The 18,406-nt window shown below is 43.8% G+C and overlaps 1 protein-coding gene across 4 annotated transcripts in view; it reads left to right on the forward strand.

The window, feature by feature from the left end:
- Positions 1–15: 15 nt before the first annotated feature.
- RGS20 (regulator of G protein signaling 20) overlaps positions 16–18,406 on the forward strand; it is a 60,047-nt gene continuing 41,656 nt past the window's right edge. The window contains exons 1-2 of one of the 4 annotated variants that reach the window (XM_053558821.1): positions 453–937; positions 1,287–1,370. In XM_053558821.1, the coding sequence (XP_053414796.1) occupies positions 1,302–1,370 (69 nt within the window). In that variant the 5' untranslated portion in view covers positions 453–937; positions 1,287–1,301. Of the gene's footprint in view, positions 427–452; positions 938–1,135; positions 1,371–1,935; positions 2,065–18,406 lie in introns of those variants that run through there. The other 3 variants (XM_053558823.1, XM_053558826.1, XM_053558825.1) reach the window with 3 other exon arrangements.

The raw sequence follows: 18,406 nt of genomic DNA on the forward strand, positions 1-18,406 counted from the left end.
CCCGTGAGTACCGTGGTCTCACCACGCCCCACACTCGGCCTCACCGCGACGCCAGCCTCTCTCGCTTCTTCCTAACCCGACTGACCCACTCCGCCTGGGCCAGCAGCGGGAGGGTGGGCAGGTCGGGACAGGGCCAGGCACATCCCGGGAAAGGGCGCGGGCGGCTTTCTTGGCACCGCCCTCCCGCTCGGGACGGCACTCTAAGCCACTTTGGGGCAAGTTCCTCTCCTGGGTGGCTGGAGGCAGAAGGGAGCGCTCACTCTTCCCGGAGGCTGCTTTTCAAACTCTGGGCGCGAAGCCCTCCTCCCCTCCTCCGAGTCTCCCCCGGACCCGCCTCCGCCGGCTCCCGGCGCTCGCCTTCCTACTCGGCCGCCCTCTCTGCAGGCAGGCAAGGGAGGAAATGACGTGATGTTATTTTGGTGTCAGGTCAGTTTGTGGCTTGGTCTTAGACCCCGCAGCTCGGGCGCGATGTGCCCCGCCGCGTCCCACACCGGAGGGGACCGGCGGGCTCGGGAACGGGAGGCTCTGCGAGTGTGCAGAGCTGGGCGGCTGGGCTCCTTCGCAGCCCAGGGTTTGCCCTCCCCCGGACTCTGGAGTCCCCGGAGAAGGGGCGACAGAGGGCGGCCCCCACCCCCATCGGTAGCCGGGAGCGGCCTCCGGGCTTCAGCCGCAGGGAGAGGGCGAGAAGCCCCTTTCTGAGCGGGAAATCCGGAGGTGGAGGCTGCACCGGGTGGAGCGGGGGCAGAGCTCAGAGAAGCGCCCCTGGGCCGGGAGAAGGTGGGGGTTCCCTCCACAGGCGCGGCTGGCACCAGCACGGGCACAACTCACGGGGACCCAGCGCGCCCCTCACCCTATTCCCTCCCTCTGCTCCTTCCATTCACAAGGTTCCAGCTCGCTGCATCCTCGAGTCTGTCTCGGCGCCGCGCCCGCAGGCGAGGTGATGACAGTGGGGGCTTTGCAGGCGCCCTCAGCTCTCGCCTGTCTGCGCGCCCGCCCTCTGGGTCCCTCCTAACCCGCGCTAGAAATTGGGGCGCGGGGCGCGCTCGCGTGGGGTCCCGGAGGTGCCCCCGCCCCAGCCCCGCCGCGCTGTAGCGCGCCGCCGCGGGTGGGAGGCGAGACCTGGGATTGCCGCGCCGGCTCCTGGGGAGCCAAGGGGCGGGGAGGAGGCAGAGCCGTGGGAGGAAGAGGGAGGGAGAAGAAGGCGCGAGCGGAGACCGAAGCGGAAAGCCGGAGACCGCGGTCGCCGGCGGAGTCAAGGCAGCACTAGTCTTTGTAATAAAAATAAGGCACTCGCGGGACGCATGCGCACGGCCAACGGAGGCGAGCCGGCCGGAGCTGCCCCTCCGGCCGGCAGGGCGGATGGTGGGATGGTGAGTATCCCGCTTCCTCGGCACCTTTTTCTCCTCGGACTCTCCCTGAGTCCTCGGGCTGGACAGTGGCAGAGGCTGGGCAGGGCGTGCATGGCTGGCGGGACCTCCGGCTCTAGGGGTCCCTGTGGCCGCGGCGGTGAGTTCGGTCCGGGGACACCTGGGGGGTCCCAGCGCCCTCGGTTAGTCCGGGCACGTTTGGGGGCGGGGTGTGGGCTGGGGTGTGTCTCTGTTCTAAGCCGGGGGTGGGGGGATGTGGAGCCTGCTGGATCAATTTTTACCTGGTGGGCCGAGGCGTCAGAGATTGCACCTCCATGGGTGGGTGACTGTGACTGGGTGGGGGACGCCGCAGTCTAGACCTTCAAGCCTAAAATTCATATTGACCACTCGAAGCGTATTTTGGAAACTCCAGGCGGTGAGGCGTCGGCGTTCTCACGGGGTGGAGAGAAGGACCAGGCGGGTGGTTTGGGCACAGGTGGGAAGGGAGAGGAGGCGCTCCCGGAACCGCGGCACCTCCCTTTCGGAGAAGTGCCACCTAGGCGGGGGACCCGGGGAGCAGGGCCAGGAAGTAGGTCCCACACGTGGACCCTGGAGGAGCCGGCTGGGTGTCGGCGTTTACCCAGAGCCTCTCTTCACCCTCTGGAGAACCCAAGGGGCACAGCCATCTCCCACCATTTCCTGCGCCAAGACAGTTAAGGTGCGGGCGCTGCGGGGATTTTTCTTAAACCGTCTCGGAGTTTCATCTTCCACATTCTTGCGGTTGCTCTCGGGAAGTTGGGCTGAGTCTGGGTGTCCGGGATGCAGAGATTGGAGGGCGGGAGTGGGGTATGGGGACGCGGGCTGCCACGTGGGACAGAAGTAGGCGCTGCAGGGCAGGGTCTGTGAGCCAGGCTGCCTTCCAGCGTTGGGGGAAGAGGACGGATTAGGGACCTTTAGAAAGGCGGCTGTCCTCGACAGGGTGGGCTTCTGGGGGGTCTGTGCGCCGCGCTCTTCCTCCCATCCCACTCCAGAGAAGGAATGGGGAGTGTCCTTGGGGGAAGCGGCTCGCCCGGACACCGGTGGGTATTTGGGGATAAAGTGTGTGCGTTGGGGCCCTCCGGCTGCTGGGCGAGGGGGTGAGAGAGGATGAACTTTGGAGGGAGTCGCTCTGTGCTGCAACACCCTCCCCCACGCTTATGGAGGAGTGAGTGGCGCGGAGCAAGGGCCTGGCGAGAGGGGGCGCGCGGGGATTGCGATGGGTCGTGAGCTTTCCAGACTTGCCGGCATCCGAGGAAAACCCGGGGGGATTGACCTGCACGTTTGGGGGCGGGCCTGCGAGCGACCCCAGCAGCACGCGGGACACGGTGGTGAAGGGCTCCAGCCAGGTGAGAATGGCCCCGCCCGGGGTGGACTGGGCGAGGTGAACGTGGAGGCACAGGATTTCTGTCTGGAGTCTCCTTGACACCTTTCCTTCTCAGAATTGAATTGGCAAAGGCCAATTTTTTTTTTGTTGCCTCCCACTCCACCGCACCCGGCAGCCTTCTAGCTGGGGTTCACTAGCTGTAGTTTCAGCATCCCCAGCGAATGTCCTCAGCGCCAGCAGGCTCCTGTCCCCCCCTGGCTACCTGCAGTCACCCGCTCACAGGGCTCTTCCTTGCCCCAGGAATGTGGGAAGCGGGGTGGCCCTGAGGTCAGGGGCTTCCTCCTGGCACAGGTGGCAGGCCCTTGCGCGGCTTGGCTTCATTTCACTTCTAGTGGTTCCAGACAGTGGAATTGACTCTAAACAAATGTCCTAGTTCTGGAAATGTCTGACTTCCTCCCAGACTTGGTAAGGACATTCGTAATGAAATTACGCTATCTGTAAGTTCTCTGGTAGAAGCATGATTGGCAATTTACTATTTTTGTTAAAATAGTTGTGCTGGAAACCTAATTTTCCATCGGCTTCTCATCCTGTTTATCTTCTGTTCACTAAGTGACACCTTTTGTATCACAAAATAGACACGCATTTGAGAGATAACATTGCCTATATAGTAAGGGTCTTGAGCTCTATAACCAGCTAGTTTCAAATCCCAACCTAGCTGTGAGATCTTAGACTAATTGCTTAATCTCTCTGTGCCTTAGTTTTATCATCTATAAAATGGGGGTAATACCTCATGCAGTAGCTGTCAGCAATCAGTAAATTAATGCAGCAGAGCTCTTATGACTGAGCACGTACCAAGCAGAAGCTATCATTACTGTTGTTATATTGATGTTAAATTGGCTAAGTAGACTTCAAATATGAAAAAGATCAGGAACAAAATACTTGTTTTTGTACGCTCTAATGAGTAAGCATATGCCGGGCATCATGGCTTATGCCTGTAATCCTAGTACTCTGGGAGGCCAAGGCGGGTGGATTGCCTGAGCTCAGGAGATCAAGACCTGCCTGAGTGAGAGTGAGACCCCATCTCTAAGTAAAAATAGAAAAACCAGCCAGGCATTGTGGCAGGCACCTGTAGTCCCAGCTACTTGGGAGGCTGAGGCAAGAGGATCACTTGAGCCCAAGAGTTTGAGTTTGCTGTAAGCTATGATGCTAAAGCACTCTAGAGTATGCATAATGAAATAGATGTCCTTCCTCAAAATTAGAAAAAAAATTTAGGAGATTCTGGGAACATACCTTAGAAACTAGAAGTGCTAACCTTTCTGAAATCACTGTAAAGATTTTAGCTAAAATACCCTTCATATCAAAAATATAGAATGATGAAATCAGAGGACTTATTCTGTTGCCTTCATTTTACAAATACGGAAACATGCAGAGAGGTTAAGGATCGGAGCCCATGATCTCCAGCTAATTAGGAGTCAAAATAGAGTTAGAATTAGGGCTTTGGTTTGGAGGGGGCAGGCACAGTGGCTCACAGCTTATAAACCTAGCATTCTGGGAGGCCGAGGCAGGCACAGGTGAGAGGATTGTTTAAGCTCAAGAGTTCTTGAACAATCAAGAGTTCAAGAACAAGAGTTCAAACAAACAGTCTCAAACTAGCCAGAGCAAAGCAAGACCCCATCTCTACTAAAACTAGAAAAATTAGTGGGACACAGTGGCATGCACCTGTATTCCCAGCTACCTGGGAGGCTGAAGCAGGAGGATTGGTTGGACCCAGGAGTTCAAATTTCCTGTGAGCTAAGCTGATGCTATGGCTCTCCAACCTGGGCAACAGAGTGAGACTCTATCTCAAAATAATAATAATAATAATACCTTGCTTTCTTCCCAGAGTTCTTACACACCACACTGATGATTTCCTGTTTACCAAAAAATTATGAACCTTTAACAAACAGGAAACCAGAAGGTAAAAAGGAAAAAAATAGGCAAGCATGTGTTATCACTGGCACCGAGAAACACCAGGCAGTAATGTTGGGGCTATGGTTGTCTCACAGTTTTGTCATGGTCCTTCACATCATTAGACATGACCACAGGACTTGCCTCAGGTAAGGTAAGGCCACAGATCAAGTTAGAGAGAGGCAGAGCCAGCATTAGAATAGAAGGCACCGCTTGGGTATGCATTCAGCTGCATATTCTACTAGTCTGTTGTAATAGTTTTTGGGGGTTTTTTTGGCCGGGGCTGGGTTTCATCCTGCCACCTCTGGCGTATGGGGCTGGCGCCCTACCCCTTTAAGCCACAGGCACCGCCCCATAACAGTTTTATATTAGAATCATTTTTGAGCTTTTCTTGAATTCTTTTAAAATGTACTGGCTTTGAAGGTCTTTCCTATAAGAAAGCCTTTTAGGAAAGGTCTTCAGGATTACACAGATGAAGATTTTATTATTCCAGATTTCTTTCACTTTCAAGAGTGACAGAAAAAACCTTCTTGTTTTAATGCAGTAGCCTGCTACTGGATTGATTCCGGGCACTTCCATATCAACTAAAATGCTACTATCTTTTCATTTCTGCATGTGGCAGTCTTAATGACACTTACCTTCCATGGGCAGATGCACATGGTGTCTTAAAAGTCCATTCCTCACCTCACATGAACAGTTTAAGAATTGTGTGGCAGAGCCTTTCAAGTAAGCATCTGGTCTTAAGGTTATTTACAGGACTGGTGTGCCTTTCAGGGAAAGTACTTCTAGGAATTGTGCCTGCATCCTTGAAAAAGGAAACCATGGTTTTCTCCAGCACATGAACTGAATATCTTCTTCTTTTTTTTTTTTAACCCAGAGAAATCCCTTGCATAAATATCTCACTCTTGACTGCATCACAGGCCACCCACGACATGTTCTTAGACAGAAATTCAGAGCATTATGTAGGGAGTGACTTTCCAGCATGCTCCAAATCCAGTTCGGCAGAACTGGGTTTTGAAATCGTATGTGTCAGGTCAGGTCCCAATATGATTATATGTGAATCACTCTGCAGTTGGGGATGTTTCAGGTTGGTTTTCAGAGCTCCACCAGCTGACTCACAATGTGAGCTTCTATTCAAATAAGTACGGTGTCAGTCAGCAACTAATAGGATTCGCTCTGAATCAGAGATTAATATTTAATTCAATAAGTGTTAGTCATTGACTACGGCACCATCTGAGATGGTCCCCAAATGTTACCTTGAGCAGCTAGCTAGAGAGTTAAGACAAGGCTGCATGGGGTGAGTCAGTTCATAGTATGACTGAATGGGCTCTTGGTGAGGCCATTCATAATAAAGTTTGGTGTGATTGAGTGCTCAAGGTAATATTATATGATTATGAATTCATCAAATAGATTACCTTGATTCAAATCCAGCAGATTAGAGTATAGCTATTTGCATGGAGAATTGTTTGTGAAAATATGAGTAATGCATGTTCTTTTGCCCAATGGTGATTTTTACATGACTTATTTCAATACTTAACAATGCCAGTTGATCTTTCTGATTTGGGAATGCTCAATTTCTACTCAGTAATTACCATGACTATATATTAGCATTTGGATTTTACTCAGACAGAGGCATCTCATGCAGATTTATCCAGGAGTTGGGCTTCTCAATGTTCTGGGTTGTACAATGTACATGTCTGTCCAACAGTGGAGTAAAGGAGGGCTCCCTGCTGTCTGGTTTGCTCCATTTGTGCCCTTGTCATCTCTGAAACTAACTGAACAGTAGGTGCCCAAAGCTAGAACACAAGTTTGTTTTTGCTGCTGTCAGACTAGCAACACTCACACTTCTGACCCTTCTAGGGCTGTCTGGTTAGAATCAACACAGGTTTATATAGCTATTGCGTTGATGCAAAGATGGAAGCGAGAATTACGCAATCTGTTCCTTACTCCACCCTTGTAAGTGACTTTTATGTCTCAGAGTGGGGCAATAATGAGATTTAAGGGACAACAGATTTCTTAATTTGTGTGAAAGTCATGTTGATCACTAGTGGCAAGAACTTTTTATCCTCGGAACCAAGATAGACTACTGTTAAAAAATATGTGTATATGGGCAGTGCCTGTGGCTCAAAGGAGTAGGGCACCGGCCCCATATACTGGAGGTGGTGGATTCAAACCCAGCCCCAGCCAAAAAAAAATATATATGTGTGTGTGTGTGTGTGTGTGTGTGTTTCCCTATGCATCTTCTGATGGCTCCAAGAGAGTCTCAGAAGTATGGGCTCTACCGTATACATTTATTGTACTTTTATAAATATTCATTTCCAGTGATTTCTGAGATGCTAATTCATATATGTCCTGCAATGTAGGATACTTCTTTGCATTTAAGGACCTACACAATGTAGAGAGTTTAATTCTCTCTGATTTAAGTGGAAGCAAAGTTTCTATATAAGTTTGCTAGGTTTCCGTCAGGATATTAGGTATTTTTGTGAGATTCATGATAGTTTTTAACTTTGTTTATGTGAGTTGTAACTTTAAGTCTGCACATTAGATTACAGCTTCAAAAAAAAAATAAAAGAGTACAGCTTACTGAACTGTATGTAAGTATCCACCCATAAAACCACCATCTAGATCAGGGTGTCGCAGCCTCAGCACTACTAACATTTTGGGTTGAATAACTCCTTATAGGGGGCTGTCCAGTGCCTGGTGGGATGTTCACTGGTACCCCGACCCCTCCCACAGAATGTCAGTAGTACCCCCACCCTAGATACAATAACCCAAAATGTCTCAAGACATTGTCAAATGTCCCCTGTGGGCAAAAATCACACCACTGCTCTAGATCAAGATATAGGGTATTTTCATCCCACCCTATAAAACGCCATCTTGCAGCCATTTTTGTAACTTCTCTCACCATAATCGGTTGTGCTTACTTTTGAACTTCATGCGGAGTTATATCGTACATCCTCTTTGCATCTGGTTCTTTAGCTCATATTATATTTTTTAGGTTCACCCATTGTTGGGGTGTTGTTATTTTTCAGTGCTGTGCAGTGTTCCCTGTGTGAATGCACCACAACGCATTCGTCCAGTCCACTGCTGAAGGAATTTGAGTTGTTTCCAGTGTTGGGCTATTACAAATAATGCCCATTTGGACATTCCTGTTCATGTCTTTGGATGAATTTAGTTCGGTTACGTATATGCCTAGGATCAAAATTGCTGAGTACGTGTCCAGTGTATGGTTTAGTTTTGGAAGATACTGCCAAAGTGTTTTTACATTTCCAAACAGTTTATACGCCTACCAGCAAAGGATGTACGGCTTCACATTCTTACCAGTACCTGGTGTTGTCCACCCCTAAGTTTTAGTCATTCTGATGGCTGTATCGTAGTATCTCATTGTGAACAATTTTGACTGTGAACAAATAGGTGTTCAAACAAGATGTTCATTTGGTGCAGACAAGACCTGTAGGTGTTTCTCATTTTGCAAACAAAAACTTGACAACACCTGTTATTGTTGTGTTACCTGACTTGACTGTGTAAGCATCACACCCTTCATTCTCAATACTTTTCACAGTTGTGCCTGAAATAATTTGTACAAATAGTGGATTCTTGTGGCAGTACACATAAATATGGAATGTGATAAATCTGAAGAGTTGTCAAGTTCAGAAAACTTGACCATTGTTGGAGAATTTGGATATAGAAGTAGCTGTAAGAATACTCCTCACAAAAAAACATGAAGTGTCAGGAACTTCAGAATCTGATTGGGAAAATGAAAGTGTAGAATCTATTTCAAATTTTTAAAAAGTAAATTCTCAGTAACTTCAATGGAGAGAAGACAATTTGAATCCAAAAATATATGATTTTGATGCCTTTTGGCTTATATTTATCAGGAATAAAAGCTAATATTCCTAACAAATCATCAATTTTAGAAGTCTTCCAGCTGTTGTTCTCAGAGCATTTGGTTAATCATATTGTACAGGTCTGGAGGAAGAACCGTTTCTACTAACAACCTATTCCATCTCGTGGAAAGGCATTTTCTATCAAAGTACAACAATCCAACAGGAGTATGGCAAAATGCCCATCAGAGATGTGCTGTTTGCACAAAATATAAAAAGTGAAGCAAAATGCGATATCAATGCATACAATTTAATATTAGCTTTGCATCAAACCATGTTTTGAAATATACCATACAAAAAAGATTATTAAATTTTTATTGATAGCTTTATCATGTCATATTAATTTTTGTTTGCATATTACATTTTAATAACTATAAATGTAAAAATATTGAAACTGAAACCAATTTGGGTGAATTATTTTGATTAGTAAGAAATCAAAGAACACCCAGTAGCATACCATATATCCTAACAGCTGTTGTGATCAGTGCACTCCTCAATCTGCACATTTCATTTCTGAGCACTCCTGAGTGACAGGGTTAATTTGTGTTTCTCTGATTACTAAGGATATCAATCACCTGGCTGATTTAAAGTTTTTCTCTTTTTTTTACTTACTACAGTGAATATAATGTGCCTAAGTATGGGTTTTTTTCCCCACTATTTTATTCCATTTTGGATTTACTGAGCTTCTTGTATCTGTAGATTGATGTCTTTCATCAGCTTTGGACATTTTTCACTCTGTCTTTCTTCAAATATTGCTTTTGTCCTGTTTTCTCCCTTTTCTGCTCCTGGGACTCAAATCATATATATGATAGACTTTTTCCTTTTTTCCCTCATGTCTTATTCTCTTCTCTGCTTGAACTTTTTTTTTTTTTTTTTTTTGGTCTCTCTGCTTCAATTTTAATACTTTTCTATTGACTTGTGTTTTGGTTAATTAACTTATCCTTTGTTGTGCCTAGTCTTCTGTCCAACCATCTAGTGAATTACTAATTTAAGAACTTGTTTTATTCTAAAGGTAGTAGTATATCTATTTATTTCTTTTAATAAATAGCCTGTATTTCTATCAGTTTTGTCCATCTAATTCTTATCTACTAAATCCAATATTGAGATCATTTGTGTACCTATATCTATTATTTCTTTTTTGGTCACGTTTCTTTGCCTCCTCACATATGTAGAAATTTTTGAAATGTGTAAACATAATATAAAAAGAAACTATGCAGGTTCAGATAATTTCTCCCATCAGCAAGGAATATTTCATTGAAGGGATTTCCTTTCGAAGAATGAGGGACTGATCACTTCAGGCTAGCAGGTGTTGTAACAGTTGGGCTGGTAGCAGCTTTAATAAGATTTAACTTACCCCCGGTTCCTCCCTGTTCTTCAAGAATCTTCTCCTTGACTTGGATTGAGAGCCTAGTAGATTTCTACCCCCTCATCTTGAACGAATGGGAGACTCAGTCTCACCTTCAGAGCTTTTTGACCTTTGTTCTTTGCTCCACCTTTACCATATGGCTTCCACATTTGGTGAAGGTCTTGAAGAAGCCAGGCAGGTGCCTGAAGAAGACCTTGGTGTGGAAGGGGACTTATTCTCCTTTGTGAAACCAGAGTCCTTTTGTATCCTCAGCTCATACTCAGAGTCAACAAAGGCCCTCAGGAAAGAAAAGAGATTGTGATAGACTGTTTATCTTGGAAAAGCTCTCCCTCTCAGAAATTTTATTTAGTCTTTTTTGTTTCCACTGTTCTCTAATGTTTTTAGAAATGCAATTTTACCTATTTATTTGGCTATTTAAGTTGTTGCAGAATTTCACCTATTGGTATTTTCCTTGAATTAAGTTTCTTTGCCTTCTGTCTTTGGATTACATTTTTACCTTTCATTGTATCATTTGTTTCCAGTGCAAATGAATATTACCAAGTTTTCCATTTACATATGCAGTATGTGTTTTCTGAGTTAGAAAACATACGAAGGAAAAGAAGTATGTTTTAATCCTTGCAAGTCTTGATGCTTCAGATTGCATCAAGATTGTGATGCAATCACAATTGCTTCAGATTGTGATGTAAAAAATATAAGCATTGGAATGAATGAGAACTGGACTCAAATTTTGACTTTGCTCAATAGTTTTGTGAGTCTCTGAATCTGAATGTTTATAATAGTGCTAGTAATACTTAATGGTAATATATGTACAACAGAGGTTTCAAGAGAGTGTTCAATAAGTGGTCCATGTTACCAGTATTCTTCTATGTTTATCCATAATTATTTTAAGCCCCTGACCATAATCATTTGATCTTAAACATTTATATTTTTATATATTTCTATTTGATACAGATTCTAAAATTTTTACTGTTTGAAAAGGTTCTGGGAAAAAAAAATTTTCAATATAGGACAGCACCTGTGGCTCAAAGGAGTAGGGCGCCAGCCCCATATGCCAGAGGTGGCAGTTTCAAACCCAGCCCTGGCCAAAAACTGCAAGAAAAAAAAATTTTTTTTTTTTTTCAATATAAAGCCCTGTAGTCTTCTGGGAGGCTGAACTGGGTGTATTGCTTGAGCTCAGGAATTCAAGACCAGCCTGAGCAAGAGCGAGACCCCATCTCTACTAAAACTAGAGAAACTAGCTGAACTAGCTGGGCATTGTGTCTGGCACCTGTAGACCCAGCTAATCAAAAGACTGAGGCAAGAAGATTGCCTGAGCCCAAGAGATTGAGGTTGCTATGATCTAGGCTGATGCCACAGCACTCTGGCCCAGGGTGACAGGATGAGACTCTATCTCAACAACAACAAAAAAAAGCCTTACTTTTGAGTTAATATTAATATCTAGAAAAATATTACTGAATAAGTTTATGGATCTGTATTTGGCCAAATCATTGTCATTTGTCGGCCAAAAAAAATTACCTTCTGAAACTGAAGGATTTAGATAAAATTTCATTGCCGAAAGAATTGCCCTCAGAATAGTCACTGTCAGTGAAATGTACATCTAACTACTTTGGGTTATACCCAGTAGGGCTTATTATAAAATATCAGTAATAAGAAAAATATGTTGCCTGGGTGTGGTGGTTCATATCTATAATCCTAGCACTCTGGGAGGATGAGGCAGGTGGATTGCCTGAGCTAATTGGTTGGAGACCAGCCTGAGCAAGATCAGTACCCTGTCTCTAAAAATAGCAAGGCCTTGTGGCGGGGGCTTGTAATCCAAGCTACTTTGAGACTGAGGCAAGAGGATCACTCAAGCCCAAGAGTTTGAGGTTGCTATGAGCTATGACGCCAGGACACTTTACCGAGGGCAACAAAGTGAGACTTTGTCTCAAAAAAAAAAAAAGAAAAGAATAATATGTTGAGAAATTTTAAGAAAAAGCTAACGGTATTTTCTGGAAAGGACAGCTGATTGACCTTTGCAGAGGAGTGACTCTTTGAATAATTTTAACATTATCTCCACGAATGATTTAAATATCATTAATTTGCATATGAAATTTTCTGTTACCAAACTGCTCTGTTACTTTGACTGCAGCATTCATTTCTTGGGGGAAAAAATACTGTTCTGATATATGGAAGCAATTAGATTCTACTCTACATCTGAGATGAAAATAGTAATCCTGGAGGCAGAGGACAAAAGACTGTCCTGACTGGCGAGGACAGCTGCATCTCCCGTTTGTGCCCCTGAGTCCACAGACTTACCGCAGTCTTCAGCATGGTAGTGTGATGACAGCCAGCTTTGCTGCTCTAACTCTTTACTGTGAGAAGGACAGCTGTTTTTATCATTTGTGTGCACGTGTAAGTCAAGACACAAGAGTTAATGGGATCTAGTTATGCAACCTGGAATTTATCAAATTCTCACTAGAGCTAAGTTTTTGCTAAAGTAAATGAGCCACTCGCTTCTGGCCCTTTAAATGACTTATTAGTCTGTGCTGTTCTTTTTAGTAAAACAAAGTACTCATCAACAAAAACACCAGAATATCATAACAAGACCATGTCAAAAAAATTAGATTTAAAGGATGAAAGAGTATTAAGTATGAAAACGTTAAAATTATGCACAATTTAAAGTTAAAAAAACTCATCTAGTGCATGTTAAACAAGTGTCATAAAGATTTCATTTTCCTTATCTTCTAGTGATCTATTTTCAAAATCATGCAGATATAGAAACTATAATACTGACTTAGAGAATATATTTATTTAAATAAATATGTCATATCTGTTCTGAGAACTAGGAGACTATGTATAGATTATATTTTCTTTTTTTTTTTTAAACAGAGCCTCCAGCTGTCGCCCTGGGTAGAGTGTCGTGGCATCACAGCTCACAGCAACCTCCAACTCCTGGGCTTTTGCAATTCTCTTTCCTCAGCCTCCCAAGTAGCTGGGACTACAGGTGCCTGCCACAATGCCTGGCTATTTTTTGGTTGTAGTTGTCGTTGTTATTTGGCAGGCCTGGGCTGGATTCGTACCCGCCGGCTCTGGTCTATGTGGCTGGCGCCTTAGCCGCTTGAGCTATAGGCGCTGAGCCAGATTCTATTTTCTTAATTGAACTAGTCCCCTACCAGCCTTTTAACCTATACCTTAGACTAGCAGTTTTCTTCCTGGGTCTGTATATCTAAATGCCTTATTTTATCTCACAAAAATTATAAATTTCTATGACTCCCTATAAAGAGCCAAAAATATGTAACTGCTGAACATTTCAAGTCTTTGTTTGAAATTTCCTCAATTTTAAGTATTTGTTCAACATATCTAGCTATTTGACATTTCAGACCATGGGGAATGAGGGATCTAAAGTTCAGTAGATATCCTGGTGCAAATTATAGAAAACTAAAACCTTGAGGAATAGAGATTCTCTCACACATACCCCAAGAATGGCAAACGAAAACATTGTGTTGGGGCAGCCCAGAGAGAACTGCCTTGAGAACACCAAGGCCACATAGGACCCAGTAATGCACTGCAGTTTCTATTAGCCCATTTGCATCAACAGCAGATCTGCTGGAAAAAGGACTCCAGAGGCATTCACTTATGAGCATCCAAAAATAACCTAAATGTGTCTAATTATGGCCCATGCACAGCTGTGGTGGAGGAGCAAAGCTCGGTGGGGTGGAGGAATGGGTCCATCCAGGCCTGGAGCCAATCTAGATTTAAGTCTGTTTGGGGGCTACCTGAGACCTTAGGCACAGCAGACAAGCTCTCTGGGTCTGCGTTTCCCCGTTGATAAAATGGAATCTTGAAATTCACTCCACAGAATCATTTCAAAAATTAAATGGCAGGTGTGTTACATTTGCTCAGGTAGACATGGGAGAAATTGTTACCACAGAAAGGAGACCCTGATGGGAGTTTAGATTTACTCTAGTGTCAAGATTTGCCATTGAAGGCTCCAGGAGGGAATGCTCACAATCTGGATTCTATTTCAAAACAATGAGTAGGTATCTTAGGCCTTGTGGGCCACGTGTTCTTTTTTGCAACTATTTGACCCTCCTGTGGTGGGAAAGCTTTGAAGACAGAGGGAAGGGGCGGATTCTGGGATTTCTGTAACTGTCCAGGCAGGGGACAGGCCCACCCAGCCCAGGGAGGGGAATCGAAGGCACAGGGCAGGGCTGGCAGCAGCCTTGGAGATGCAGTCCTCTAGCTGATGACTGTGACTCAGGAGACCAGGATGAGGGAGGAATCAAGGTAAGCCTTTCCGTGTCAGTGGATGGTGACACCATGCACAGCCCTGGAGGAGACAGAAGGAGGAATAGAGCAGCTGGTGGGAGAGACCCAGGAGTCCCTCTTAGAACCTTATATGTGAGGTATCCATGATGTGGGCCGAGGAAGTGGTTGCATCCACGTGAACGGCCATCAGAGAATGGCCTGGGCTAGAGGCAGAAATGAACATTTGTTAGACTGTTACGATACGTAGCTTTCTGTGCTGTGGTACACAAAATTGCCATGAAGTTATGCTGGGAAATTCTTGAGCATAATCAGCAGACTGTTACTACTTTAGAATCTGAATGTCCTTTTCTCAATTATCTATAAACAATCTGTGGAAACTCAGGCACGTGGGCCAAATCCAGCCCACTGCCTATTTTTATTGGGCCTGAGCACTAGGAAAAGTTTTTACATTTTTAAATTGGGGGGGAGGAATCAAAAGAATAATAATATTCCTTGACACACAATTTTACAAGATTCAAATTTCAGTGTCCATAAATATAGAAGCAGAGCTGAATAGTTGCACAGAGACCACATGACCCACAAAGCCTGAAAATATTTACTCTCTGGTACCTCACTAAAAACATTTGCCTATCTATAACATAAATGTGAGTATTGAGCATTGGTAGGTTCTTCTAGAAAGCAATCTATATAAAAGTAAACAGAAAGTTCATGTAAATTCAAGGAATAACAGTGTTATCTCTTAATCCACTCTCAATAAAAAATTCAAAAAGGCAGAACAAAAATCCAATTAAAGGCAATCTCCTATAGGAAATAAAATCAAAGGACTTAACTTAAGGTTCCTTTGGGTATCCACCATTTCAACATTCAGCATTTTCATAGGAACAGGAAAACTTAATAGCAATTAACAAGCCCCAAAAGTACTAATAAGGAAGGACCACAGGGAAATAATATTCACAAAGGTTTTGTGTATAAGAGAGCTCAGATGGCTTTCAGAGGTACAAATTACTTATAGCTTGAAAGCTTTAAATAAAATGAGAGCTTGCTATTTCATGCCATCCTGGAGTAAAAAATTCACTCTGGTAGAGTGATGCCTCCAGCTTTGTTTTTATTACTAAGAATTGCCTTGGCTACACAGGATTTTTCTGGTTCCATAAAAAATGAAGTACTATTTTTTCCAGTTCTTCAAAGTAGGATGTTGGTATTTTAATGGGGATTGTATTGAATCTGTAGATTGCTTTGGGTAGAGTAGACATTTTAACAATTTGATTCTTCCCAGTCAAGAGCATGGTATGTTCTTCAATTTATTAATGTCTTCTGCTATTTCTTTTCTTAGGGTTTCATAATTTACTTTGTAGAGATCCTTTACCTCTTTGTTAGGTATATTCCTAAGTATTTCTTTTTTTTAAGCTACTGTGAAGGAAATTGTGTCCTTGATTTGCTTCTCAACTTGGCTGTTATTGGCATATACGAAGGCTACTGGTTTGTGGATATTGATTTTATACCATGAGACATTACTATATTTCTTTTTTTTTTTCTTTTTTTGAGACAGGGTTTCACTATGTTGCCCTCAGTAGAGTGCCATGGCGTCACAGCTCACGGCAACCTCAAACTCTTGGGCTTAAGCAATTCTCTCGCCTCAGCCTCCCAGGTAGCTGGGACTACAGGCACCCACCACCATGCCTGGCTATTTTTTTCTTGCAGGTGTTATTGTAGTTTAGCTGGCCCTGGCTGGGCTTGAACCTGCCAGCCTCGGGGCATGTGGCAGGCGCTGTAACCACTGTACTACAGGCCCCGAGCCACATCACTGTATCTCTTGATCACTTCCAGGAGTCTTGTGATTGAGTTTATGGAGTTTTCTAAGTATAAGATCATATCATCAGCAAAGAGTGAGAGTTTAACCTCCTCTGCCCCCATTTGGATGCCCTTTATATCATTCTCTTACCTGATTGTATTTGCTAGAACTTCCAGAACTATGTTGAATAGTAGTGGCAATAGTGGACATCCTTGTCTGGTTTCAGTTCTAAAAAAAAGAACCGAAAAGCTTTCAGTTTTGCTCCATTCAGTATTTTAGCTGGGTGTTTGTCATAGAAATGTACCACCTTAAGCCAGCTTAAGAAATGTACCACCTATGACTAAATTCTTAAGTGTTCTTGTTAGAAAAGGATGCTGAGGGCGGCGCCTGTGGCTCAAGGAGTAGGGCGCCAGTCCCATATGCCGGAGGTGGCGGGTTCAAACCCAGCCTCGGCCAAACTGCAACCAAAAAATAGCCAGGCGCTGTGGCGGGCGCCTGTAGTCCCAGCTACTTGGGAGGCTGAGGCAGGAGAATCGCCTAAGCCAAGGAGTTGGAGGTTGCTGTGAGCTGTGTGATGCCATGGCACTCTACTGAGGGCAATAAAGTGAAACTCTGTCTCTACAAAAAAAAAAAAAAAAAAGAAAGAAAAGGATGCTGAATTTTATCAGATGCTTTTTCTGCATCTATTGAGAGGATCATATGGTCTTTGATTTTGCTTCTGTTGATGTGGTGAATTACGTTTATGGTTTTGCGTTTGTCAAATGAGATTTGCAGCCCTGGGATGATGCCTGCTTGATTGTGATGTATAATTTTTTTAATGTGTAAGTGCAATCTATTAGCTAAGATTTTGTTGAGTATTTTTTCATCAATATTCATAAGTGAAATTGGTCTGTAGTTCCCATTTTCAGTTGGGTCCTTTTCTGGTTTTGGAATCAGGGTGATGTTTGCTTCATAGAACATGTTGGGGAAGGTTCCTTCCTTCTCAATGTTTTGGAATAGGTTCTTCAGTATAGGTACAAGCTCATCTTTGGAGATGTGATAGAATTCTGGTTGAAGCCATCTGGTCCAGGACTTTTTGTTGTTGGAAACTTTTTTTTTTTTTTTGTAGAGACAGAGTCTCACTGTACCGCCCTCGGGTAGAGTGTCGTGGCGTGACACGGCTCACAGCAACCTCTAACTCTTGGGCTTACGTGATTCTCCTGCCTCAGCCTCCCGAGCAGCTGGGACTACAGGCGCCTGCCACAACACCCGGCTATTTTTTTGTTGCAGTTTGGCTGGGGCTGGGTTTGAACTCGCCACCCTCGGCATATGGGGCCGGCACCCTACTCACTGAGCCACAGGCGCCGCCCGGAAACTTTTTTATTGTTTCTTCAATCTCAGTGCTTGATGTTGGTCTGTTCAAGAGATCAATTTCTTCCTGGTTAAGTCTAGGGATAGTGTGATTGCAGGTATTGGTCCATTTCCTCCACATTGTCGAATTTCTGGGCATAGATTTTTTTGCTGTAGTCAGAAATAATCTCTTATATCTCTGTGGTATCAGTTATCATTTACCTCTTTTGTTTCTGAATGAGGTTATTAAAGATTTTACTTTTCTGTTTCTAATTAATCTGGCCAATGGTTTATTGATTTTATCTTTTTGAAGAACCAACTTTTTGTTTCATTAATTCTCTGAATGATTCTTTTATTTTCAATTTCATTTATTTCTGATTGAATTTTGGTTATTTCTTTCCTTCTTCTGGGTTTGCGATTGGATTGCTCTTCCTTTTCCATTTCTTTAAGATGATTGATTAGGTTGTGGATGTACTCTCTTTCTGTTTTTCAAATGTGGGCATCTAATGTGATAAATTTCCCTCATAGGACTGTTTTTGCAGTGTCCCACAGGTTTTGGTAGCTTGTGTCATCATTGTTGTTATGCTCAAGGAAGTTAATGATTTCCTCCTTTATCTCTTCCTTGACCCAACTATCATTCAGCATAAAGTTGTTTAGTTTCCATGCCTTTGTGTGGGGATAAAAATTTTTGTTGGAGTTGAATTCCACCTTTATTGCCTTGTGGTCTGAAAAGATACAAGGAGTAATTTCAATTCTTTTGATTTTGTTGAGGTTTGATTTGTGTACTAGGATATGTTCTATTTTGGAGAATTTTCTGTGGGCTGAAAATTCTATATTCTTTAGCTCTGGTATGGTGTGTTCTGTATATGTCTATTAATCCCATTTGTTCTAGGGTCACATTTAAGTCCCTTGTATCTTTGCTTAGTTTCTGTTTAGAGGATCTGTCTAGCTCTGTAAAAGGGATGTTAATGTCCCCAGCTATTATGGTGTTATGGGATATCATATTGCTCAGACCAATTAAGGTTTGTTTCGTAAATCTGGGAACATTTATGTTGGGTGCATAAATATTTAGAATTGAAATATCCTCTTGTTGTATTGTTTCCTTGACCAGTATGAAATGACCAAAAGGAC

Source organism: Nycticebus coucang, chromosome 13 (assembly GCF_027406575.1).
Source record: "Nycticebus coucang isolate mNycCou1 chromosome 13, mNycCou1.pri, whole genome shotgun sequence".
In the NCBI taxonomy this organism is placed as follows: Eukaryota; Metazoa; Chordata; class Mammalia; order Primates; family Lorisidae; genus Nycticebus; species Nycticebus coucang.